This window comes from Pipistrellus hanaki, assembly GCF_964339955.1.
Source record: "Pipistrellus hanaki genome assembly, chromosome: 2".
Taxonomy (NCBI): domain Eukaryota; kingdom Metazoa; phylum Chordata; class Mammalia; order Chiroptera; family Vespertilionidae; genus Pipistrellus; species Pipistrellus hanaki.
In genome coordinates, this window is record NC_140504.1 from 1,486,341 (window position 1) to 1,496,904 (window position 10,564).

The window sequence follows — 10,564 nt, forward strand, 5'->3', positions numbered from 1 at the left end:
CGGTCAGGCGGGCAGGTGGATGGGCAGGTGGGTGGGCGGGCGGACGGGCGGGCGGGCGGGGAGGGTCCCACGGGAACTGAAACCTCGGCCGCTTCCCGCCGCAGTGCGTTCGCAGCGGGCCACCGGCATCGGGCGGCTGATGGTGAACGTGGTCGAGGGCATCGAGCTCAAGCCCTGCCGCTCCCACGGTGAGCCCGGCCGCCCCACCCGCCCAGTCAGAGGCCATCCCGTCCCCGCTTCCTCCCCGTTCCCCAGCGCCTCTGAGACCCTGGAGCTGTTCCTGACTCCTGCCCGCCCTCCGCCCTCGGGGACTCCCCCCTTCGGCCGTTCCCAGCACACGGCCCTCAGGCCCGGGCCCGCACCCCAGTGCTTAGGCTGAGTGTGCCGCCCGCAGCAGGGGCTGGCACCTGGGTTCTCCCTCCGATGCCCCTTGCTAAGCTGGTGATGGAGGGGATAGACGTGATGGTGCAGCCGGCAGGCGGCCCACGTGACGTGACCCGCCCCACGCCCCGAGAGCCCGCCCCGGGCCCCAGAGGCCCCCCCATACCCCACAGCCCTCCCCCGCACCCTGACAGCCCTCCCCGCGCCCCGACAGCCCTCCCCGCGCCCCGACAGCCCTCCCCTCGCCCCAACAGCCCGCCCGGCGCCCCAGAACCCGCCCTCCCCTCGCCCTGACAGCCCGCCCCGGGCCCCAGAGGCCCCCCCCCATGCCCCACAGCCCTCCCCGCGCCCCGACAGCCCTCCCCGCGCCCTGACAGCCCGCCCGGCGCCCCAGAACCGCCCCCCCCCGCACCCCGGGAGCCCGCCGGGCGGTCAGCAGCCTGTCTGCCTCAGGGAAGAGCAACCCGTACTGTGAGGTGACCATGGGCTCCCAGTGCCACATCACCAAGACCATGCAGGACACCCTCAACCCCAAGTGGAACTCCACCTGCCAGTTCTTCATCCGGGACCTGGAGCAGGAGGTGCTCTGCATCACGGTGTTCGAGAGGGACCAGTTCTCCCCGGACGGTGAGTCCCGCCCCCGGGGGCCGGGCCCGTGGCTCCCTCCTGGGGCGGCGGAGCCCTGGGGCTCAGCTCCCCTGCCGGGCGCCTCCGGCAGACACAGCCCCAGCCTCAGGGTCCCGCCCCCGACCAGCACCGGGGCCTGTGCTCCCCAAAGCAGGTGCTACGGGGCCGCCCCCCCGAGCCTCGGCCTGGGCCTGGGCGCTGCCGAGGGCCCTGGGACACGGACACAGGGGCTGCTGAGCCAGAGCGCGGCCGCCGTGTCCGCCGTGGCATTCCTGGGGGTCGGGGGCACCGTGCCGGCCGCTCCATCCTCTCCCCTTTGCCGGCCGCACCGGGCTCCTTCCCGGAGAGAACCATCAGTGGCACCGGGACCAGGTGTCTGTTCAACCTTCAGGTGTGGCTTCTCTTTAAATACTTTATACCTAAAATACTTATAGATTTTTTATTGATTTCAGAGAAAGAGAGAGAGAAACATCAATGACGGGAGAGAATCATGGATTGGCTGGCTGCCTCCCGCACGCCCCACACCAGGGATCACGTGCCCTGACCGGGAATGGACCCAAACCGTGACCTCCTGGTTCAAAGGTCGAAGCTCAGCCACTGAGCCACCCTGCTGGACCACCCTGGCGGCGAGGCAGTTGGCGGGGGCCCTGCAGCCAGGCGGCGCCTGGGCGAGGCCCCTGAGCACCCTGTCCCCTCCGCAGACTTCCTGGGCCGGACGGAGATCCGCGTGGCCGACATCAAGAGGGACCAGGGCTCCAAGGGGCCGGTGACCAAGTGTCTGCTGCTGCACGAGGTGCCCACGGGCGAGATCGTGGTGCGCCTGGACCTGCAGCTCTTCGACGAGCCCTAGGCCGGCCGCCGGCGCCGGTGCCTGGAGCCCCGGCAGGGCCGCTCCCCGAGACCGGCCTCGGGCGGCCGCGGCCACCGGCGGCGGAGAAAGGCCCCTTAGGACGTAGCAGCCCCTCTCGACAATCCTCCCCGCAGCCTCCGTTCTACAGACCAAACCGGCTCCCCCGTCCTCACGCCGCTCCGCTCGGTGCGGGAGGGGCGGGGACCTCTGCGGGCCCCTGGGGCCTGGCACCGGCACCACAGGGTCATTGACTGTGTCTGCCTTTCAGAGAACTCCCCCACCCCGTCTCCTCCCTCGCCCGCCGTCCCCGGGCCGGCCCTGGTTGTTGAGAAGAAATGACGATGGTCCGGCCGCCGTCTGGACCCTCATTCCCCTCGGGGGTCTCGTCCGACACGGGAGCCGGGGGACGGCTCCTGACGATCCCAGCAGCCCCTCCAGGTCTCACTGCCCGTCAGTGACGGCTCCTGGGCCAGGGGGGATTGGGGTCTGATTCCCACAGCAGGAGGGTGGGGTGGTGAGGAGCCGTCGGCCGCAGGCCGCTCCCGCTGGGGTGTGATGTGTCATGGCAGTCACCGCGGCCAGCGCCGGCCCTCCCGCTCCATGCCCGGCCCTGGCGGCGAGGAGCTGGGATTCCCTGAGAGGTGTCCGGGCTGTGCGGCTCTGGCTGTGGGGCTCCGGCTGTGGGCCTCCGGCTGTGGGGCTCTGGCTGTGAGGTGTGGGTGTGGGCTCCGGCTGTGAGGTGTGGGTGTGGGCTCCGGCTGTGGGGTCCGGCTGTGAGGTGTGGGTGTGGGCTCCAGCTGTGGGCTCCGGCTGTGAGGTGTGGGTGTGGGCTCCGGCTGTGAGGTGTGGGTGTGGGCCCCGATTGTGGGCTCCGGCTGTGAGGTGTGGGTGTGGGCCCCGGCTGTGGGCTCCGGCTGTGAGGTGTGGGTGTGGGCCCCGGCTGTGGGCTCCGGCTGTGAGGTGTGGGTGTGGGCTCCGGCTGTGAGGTGTGGGTGTGGGCTCCGGCTGTGAGGTGTGGCTGTGGGCTCCGGCTGTGGGGTCCGGCTGTGAGGTGTGGGTGTGGGCCCCGGCTGTGGGCCCCGGCTGTGCGGCTCGGGCAGGTGTGTGGAGCTGGGCGGGGACAGTGCACCCGGCCTGCCCTGTCAGAGGGACGAGACCCAGGTCCCCCGTTGGCAGATGTGCCCGGGGCCCGAGAGGCACCAAGAGGCCTTTGAGCTTTGACCCTGACCCACCGATCTGAAAGAAACCCCTCCTTTTGGTCTGCAGTCGCCGCGGGGTTTCTCCCTCTCCTGGTCAGACAGGGAGCCCCCAGCCCCGCCTGCAGGGTGCCTGGCCGTCAGGGACGGGTGGGGGGTGCTCAGCGCCCCCCCCCCCCCCGGGGGGCAGACGCCGCTCCTCCCTCGCAGCCCGGGGCGAGAGGCGGTGCCCGGAGCCAGCTCCCGCCCTGTGGGGCCCATGGACCAGGGGTCGGGGCACCTGCTCCATCTCTGGCGGTGGCCACCCAGGCGCCTGGCCTGTGAGGAGGGTGACCCCGGGAGGGCAGAGCCCCAGGCAGGCCCGTCTGGAGCCGCAGCTCGGGGGGCGGAGGACCAGCGTCGAGGTGCCCTCGCCTCCGCAGCCGTGCCCGCCCGCGCCCTCGCAGGGTCTGGGCTCCACGCACGCACGCCCCACGCAGCAGAGCCCTCTCGTGGCTCCGTTCTGCCGGGCTGGAAGGCGCTAAGGGAAAGGCCGCGGGAAGGCCGGACGGAAACGCAGGCCTGCCTCGGGGGCCGGCTCGCGCTGAGCAGAGGAGCAGAGCAGCTGCTTCTGCGATGCACCTTCCCGGCGAGGTGTCTCCTCGGGGCCCTGAGGGCGTTCGGTCCGTGAAGGTTTCTCAGGCGACGGCCTTAAAGCCCAGCTCCGGCTGCTGTCGGGGCAGACATTTGGCAGGGCTGTTTGCGTGTCCATGTGCATGTGGAACACGCATTGCCCAGAGCCCGTGTCCGTGGCTGTGAAACCGCCTCAGGGCGTGTCCTCCGGGCCCGGCCAGCGCCGGGCTGCCCCTCGCTGCCCCCCTCACACCCGGCGAGGACAGGAAGCTGGCTTCGCGTGGTGCAGGCGTGGCGAAGGCGTGGTGCAGGCGTGGCGAAGGCGTGGTACAGCTGTGGCGAAGGCGTGCTGCCTCTGGGACAGGACCTGCAGACCCTCCCGTGCCCAGTGGTCAGCACTTGTGTGAACATACGTGTGCAGAGGAGGAATCTGCAGAGACGTGTGTGGTCCGTGGGCCTCGTTCCTGGCTCCCGTGGGGGGTGCGTGTGCAGCGGAGAAGAGGGGAGTCCCCTCCACGCGTGAACATGTCTGTCTGCTGTCTAAGTGGCGTCTCCCACGCCCTCACCGTGTCTGGGGACTGTGCGCGGCGAGCCGTGTGCCTGGCGTGTAAGAGCCATGCCGTCACGTGCTGCAGTTCCGTAGGCCGATGTTTAACTTGTCATCGTCACGTGTGCTTTTTCACAGATATTATTTTTCTGAATGTATAGGAGAGTATTTAGGTATCTAATTTAAGTGTGTAAAACTATAGGCAAATGCTAAAGCCTGATCCGGGAGTAGGCAGTGCTGACCAGATAACGTGGCTGTCTGACTGCGGGCCGCCCCCTCTGCACGGCCGGGGGGTGGGGTGCAGGGAGAAGCTGCTGCCGGCATCACAGAGCAGCCTGCAGTGCCCATGGCCCTGACGGAGACCCTCCCCCTCCCCCTTCCCTCCCCCTTCCCTTCCCTCCGCTCTTCCCTTCCCTTCCCCCTCCCCTCCCCTTCCCTCTTCCCTCTCCCTCCCCTCCCTTCCCCTCCTCCCTCCCCTCCCCTTCCCTTCCCTCTCCCTCCCCTCCCTTCCCCTTCCCCCTCCCCTCCCCTTCCCTCTTCCCCCTCCCCTCCCCTTCCCTTCCCCTCCTCCCTCCCCTCCCCTTCCCTTCCCTCTCCCTCCCCTCTTCCCTTCCCCTCCTCCCCTCCCCTTCCCTCTTCCCTCTCCCTCCCCTCCCTTCCCCTCCTCCCCTCCCCTCCCCTCCCCTCCCCTCCCCTCCCTCTCTCCTCCCTCTCCTATCCTCCCCTCCCCTCCCCTCTCCCCTTCTCTCCCCTCTTCCCTCCCCACTCCTTCCCCTCCTGTCCCTTCCCCTCTCCTCCTTCCCTCCCCCCTCCCTTCCCTTCCCCCCTCCCGTCCCCTCCCGGGCCGCATCCCCTTGTAAATGCGAAAGAGAGGCCTCAGGTGGGCTGCCACGTCCACTGGACACACACAGGCACGTCCGCAGGCCGTGGCCTCAGGGCTCCGTGGCCGGCCGGACAGCCCGTCCCTCCGTGGACGGCAGGAGTGGGTCACGGTCAGCAGGACCCCAGGCAGGTGCACCCTGCAGGCTGGGGCCTCTGTCACCGACTCTCAGGATGCGGTCCGGCTGCTGTTCGGTTTCTGTGGCTCCTTTGGTGTCCGAGCCGTTGGGTCTCACCGGCGGTGGCGGTGCCTGTGCCGTGTCCCCTCTCTAACGGTCCGTGCACCGGTGCCCCCGTCCCTGCAGTCCCCCCGGGAGAGCAGCCGGGCCCACGGCCGCCGACCGATGTGTCTGACCGCCCCCCTCCCCCCCATAAAGCGAGAAGAGCCAGCCGAGGCCGTGGCTTCTGTCCCACCCCCTTTCCGAGCCTGCAGACAAGCTGTGGCTGTGGAAGGAAAACTGTGTAAAAACCTTAAAACACAGCCAGCCCCGGCTCCGTCAGACAGACCTCAGCACACAGCGGACACGGCCCCACGGACCTCTGAGATGCTGAGGGTCCGTGTGCGGCAGGAGAACTGGGGGGGCGGGATTGTCCCACAGGCACCAGGGCGGCCTGGCTGCCCCCCAGGAGGCTGCCCCCGACTCAAACAGCCTCAGACCTTCACTGTCCACGCTCGCCGGCCTCAGGGGTAAGGCAGCACCGTCTCTGCCCGGCTGTCAGGCCGTTCCTCCGGTTCCTCACGGTTCGCCTGGACACCGCCCCGGCCTCGGCCTCCGCTAGGCTCGGACAGCGGATGGTTAGAGCACATTTTAGAAACGGGCCCCACTGGGAAGAGCATGAATATCAATGCCCTTTTCTCGGGGGTTATTGGAAGTTTTAAAGAATAAACTAAACGTCACTGAAAACCAAGAGCCTGTGCAGCTTTCTCCGGCCCAGGGCCCGCCCCCTCTCGCCGGGTGAGGGGTCGCTGGTGTAAATCCGGGAATAATTCCCATTCGAGCAAAACGGCTGCCAGCGTAATCAAGGCGCTATTTATTCCAGAACATTCGCTATTTCCCCTCCAATTACAGAGTCATCCTTGTTCACGCAGAACACGCAGCCAGCACAGGACACACAGCGGAAATAAACCACGGGGGGCGCTGTTCTCACCCAGGAACCAATGTCCGCATCCGGGTCCCTGGGCTTCTCTGCCCGCGCGCACGTGTGTGTGTGTGTGTGTGTGTGTGTGTGTGTGTGTGTGTCTGCATATGTATGTGCGTGTGTGCCTGTGCGTGTGTGCATTCCAGATTCTCTCATATTTAATTGCTAATATGCACCAAGCTCTTCTCATGGGCAAGCACAGATCAGTCACATATTTACATAAATCATCCCACATATTTTGAATGCTGTAAATCAGATTTCTTTTTGTGTATATATATATACATATATATATAGCTATAGATACATGCATATATTGAGATATATAGAATAGACATATATGTTGAAGAATATATATATTTTAAATATATTTTTATTGATTTCAGAGAGGAAGGAGGGGGGGAGAGAGAAACATCAATGATGAGAGAATCATGGATCTGCTGCCTCCTGCACGCCTCCCACTGGGGATCAAGCCTGCAACCCGGGCCTGGGCTCTGACCGGGAATCGAACCGTAACCTCCTGGTTTGTAGGTCGGTGCTCAACCATGAGCCACGCTGGTTGGGCAGAAGAATATATATATTTGTATGTGAGGACTGCATTGCATCCCGCTGTCTGGGTGAATCCGAGTTCCGAGTTATAGACAATCCTGACTGGTGCCGTTTCACAGGCCGCCGCGGTGCCCAGGCTGTGACGGGCGCCCGGGGCCAGAGCTCGGCTCACGGCCGATGGCCATGGGCGCTGAGTGCAGCATCTGCTCATCCCCCACCCCCTGGGGGCAGCACCGGCTCCTGTGATCCTGAAGGGTTCGGGGGTAAGAGGCTCCCGCAGACGACAGGTCCCCGGGGCACCGCGGTCTGAGGCTGCGTTTGCGGGCGTGGGGTGAGCCGGCGAGCTGGGCGGCGCAGGTGCGTGCGGGAACCCGGCTGCTGGTCAGAACAGGCTCAGCTGCCAACGCTTAGAGGGCGAAGCCGTGGCTTCCCTCCTCCCTCCTGCCCGCACTCCGTGGTCTGCAGGCCGCTCTGCCCTGAACTCGCCTGGCCTCTCCCTGGGAGCGCGGCGGCTGCAGCTCGTCTCCCCTGCATTCACCCCAGGGCCGGCGGGGACCGCGAGGAGGCCGCGTTCCAGGCCGTCCATGGAGGCCACGTGCCCGCTGCCCGCTCCCCTCCCGTCCGCTCCCCTCCCCCCTTCCCTCCCCTCCGCTCCCCTTCCTCCCTCCCTCCCCTCCCCTCCCCTCCCCTCCATCGGCTGGGACTCCCGGACCAGGTAAGGCCAGGAGCTGGGCGCGGGCTCTGTCCCCGGGGCCCTATGCTTGCTGTGCGGGAGGGGGCGGGATTGGGGCCAAGCAGCACCCAGGGGTCCCCCGGCTCTTGGGAAACCACCCAGAGGCCCCACCGTGGTGTCTGCCTCACGTGCCACCTTAGGAGACTGTGCAGCTGGTTTGTGAGGAGGAAGCCAGGCTTCGGCCAAGGTGGCAGAGGAGGCAGTGTGGTGCCAGGTGGGGGCACGCCGGTCCCCGCGGGAACGGGCTTCGGGCCCATGGACTGCAGAGCTCCGAGCTGCAGAGGCCGGCCCTGCCACCAAGGGGCTCTGGGCCGCCTACGATTCGCTGGAGGCCCGGGAGGGGTGCGGACAGCGGCCTGGGTGAGGGGTGAGCCGTGGGTGGGGAGAAGGGGGCATTGGGGCCGTGGGAGAGGCCGGGATCAGCGAGGACTGGCTTTGCCTGGTGGCTCCAGTGACGGCAGCTGAGGTGCAGGTGTGGTCGGGGACAGGGTGGCACCAGCAGGAAAGAGGGAGGAGAGGCCCAGCTGACCCCCAGCGGGGCGAGCACGGGCCCCCATCTTCCTCGGCTGCGGGGGGGCCGGCGGCTGCCCGGGCGGGAGGTGTGGGTGAGAGGTGCGAGGCCCCAGAGCACCCACGAGGCGTCAGCAGGCTGAGGGTGCTGTGGGGGAGCCTCCGGAGGCTGAGGGCCGAGTCCTGAGCTGGCCCTGGACAGCGAGACTGAGCGAGACGGGGTGCGCTGTGCCCAGGTTCAGCCCGTCGTCCCCGGCGCCGGTGCCCGAGGGGTGAGAGGCCATGGAGGCCGGTGCCTAGGGGTGAGAGGCCGTGGAGGCCGGTGCCCGAGGGGTGAGAGGCCGTGGAGCAGTAACTGAATTCACAAACGTCTTAGCGGGAGGCCTGCATAGCCCCTGGAGGTGGCGCTCACTCCCATGGCCCGGAACCCGGCGCCGGCGCTTCGAGTCGGAAGCAGCGTGTGTGTGTGTGTGTGTGTGTGTGTGTGTGTGTGCATGTGTGTGTGTGTGCGATGTGAGTGTGGGATATGTGTGTGTGTGTCCCTGGCTTCACCCCACTGTGTCCGTGGGGAGCAGAGCAGCCGCCCGTGTCTGGGCCTCACGGGACAGTACGCCGCTCTGACTTACGGAACTGTCTGGTCAGTGGCGTGCGGCCCGGCTGCTGAGGGACCACGTCTGTGGAGTGGATGTGGTGGGCTCTGCCTCCCCCCGGCTCCTCTCGGGGTCACCCTGCGCTGTGAGCCCCAGGCCCCGGCCACCCCAGCCCGCTGTCTCCGGGGACAGGTTCCCTGTTCGGATTGCTGTGCCGAGCTGACAGAGAATAGAGGTATGACTGATCCGCTCACCCGGACAGCTGCTGTTGTGTTGCTGTTTCATTTTTTAAAAACTTGACTGAGGGGAGAGGTCAGTGCCCCCGACTGGCCAGGGCGTGGTGTGCCAAGAACTCGCGGGCGCGGGCACACGGTCGCCCGGACAACCGCTGTCCTCAGGCCATTCCAGGATAAAAGTCACAGGAGCAGAAGGTTCACCTCCTTGTTGGCTCTCGGCGGGCCCACGGGACTCAACCCGGAGCAGCTGCTGGTGGGCGGTGGGGGAGGGGGTTCTGGGCTGCCCTCCGGGCACGGGGAGGGGCTGCCGGTGAGAAGCCCGTTCTGCCGCCTCTGGCTGAGGCAGCTCTGCCCTGCCCGCGGCATGCGGCCGGCATGGCACTCTTCCACTTGTCCATTCTGGAGCAGAGGCCTGTTTTGCCAGAACCTGTCAGAGCCGGCAGGAAACACGGCTGCCTTTCCACTAAGACACCACACAGGGCAGACAAACCACTCTAGGCTCTACCAGTGGAAACGCAGGGCGGCCAGCCCCTCGGGGCCGAACGAGCACCTGGCTCGTGTCGTTCAGTGGGCTGAGTCAGCTGTACACGGGAAGGTTGAGGTTTAACTCCTGGTGGGGGCCCACGCCTGCTTGTGGCTGTGCTCCTGCCAGGGTACATGCAGGAAGCCACCCACCTGTTCCACTCAGTACAACAGCCCTAGCCGGCTTTGCTCAGTCGCTAGACCAACTGGCCCATGGACTGAAGGGCACGTACCTCATTGCAGGCTCAATCCCTGGCCTTAGTCGTGTGTGTGCAGGGGGCAACCAATCGATGTCTCTCACATTGACACTCCCTCCCCCCCCCCCCCCTTCTACTCCAACTGGGTGAGACCCAGCCCTCTGGGCAGTGAGGGGTGATGCTGGCACTGGGAGGCAGCAGAGAGGGGTGCCATGTAGAGCCCAGACAACCGCTTTCAGGATCCTTGTGAGACGGACACTGAAAGCAGAAACTCCAAGACCAGCAGCAGCCTGGGTCTCGGGTACCCCACCACCCGAGGCTCAGCACCGCCCTGAGGCCAGGGAGCCAGGCGTACAGTGAGGCTCCACAAGGGTAACTATTTTTCCTAACGGACATGAGCTTCATAGATTCTGGAGTGGAGTTCTGGAGTGGTGTGGCCCGGCTGTCAAGGGGTGTCTTTAGTGGAAAGGCAGCCATATTTCCTGTCAGCTCTGACAGATTCTGGCAAAATAATCTACACACACTAGGTTCTCTAGCCAAAGGGCCTCTAATCTTCACACGAGATCCTGCAAGAACAATCCTATGTAATAACGAAGTGATATGCAAACTGACTGTCACACCCCACAAGATGGCTCCTATGACCAGGCTGGCAGGGAGGGTGCAGTTGGGGGCAACCAGGCCGGTAGGGTGGGGGCAGTTGGGGCAATTAGGCCAGCAGGGGGAGCACTTAGGGGCTATCAGGCCAGCATGCAAATAGTGAGGGGTGGGGCAGCTAGGAGCGAGCAGGCAGGCTGATGAGCAATTAGGAGCCAGCAGTTCTGGGCTGAGGCGATCCCCCACCACATGAATTTTGTGCACCAGGCCTCTAGTCCTATATAATAAAAGGCTAATATGCAAATTTCCCCTTGGGAGTTACACTGGGAAACCAGTTCAATCGCTTGCTATGATGTGCACTGACCACCAGGGGGGGGTGTGGAACGTGGCAGGTGACCCGGCGC

At 65.9% G+C, this 10,564-nt stretch overlaps 1 protein-coding gene across 1 annotated transcript in view; it reads left to right on the forward strand.

Moving 5' to 3' along the window:
* The window catches only part of ITSN1 (intersectin 1), a 122,815-nt gene extending 120,903 nt beyond the window's left edge, over positions 1-1,912 (forward strand). Inside the window, exons 37-39 of the mRNA XM_084873583.1 lie at positions 105-188; positions 835-1,008; positions 1,710-1,912. Coding sequence (XP_084729709.1) covers positions 105-188; positions 835-1,008; positions 1,710-1,858 — 407 coding nt within the window. The 3' untranslated portion in view covers positions 1,859-1,912. The remainder of the gene's footprint in view (positions 1-104; positions 189-834; positions 1,009-1,709) is intronic.
* Positions 1,913-10,564: the final 8,652 nt, after the last annotated feature.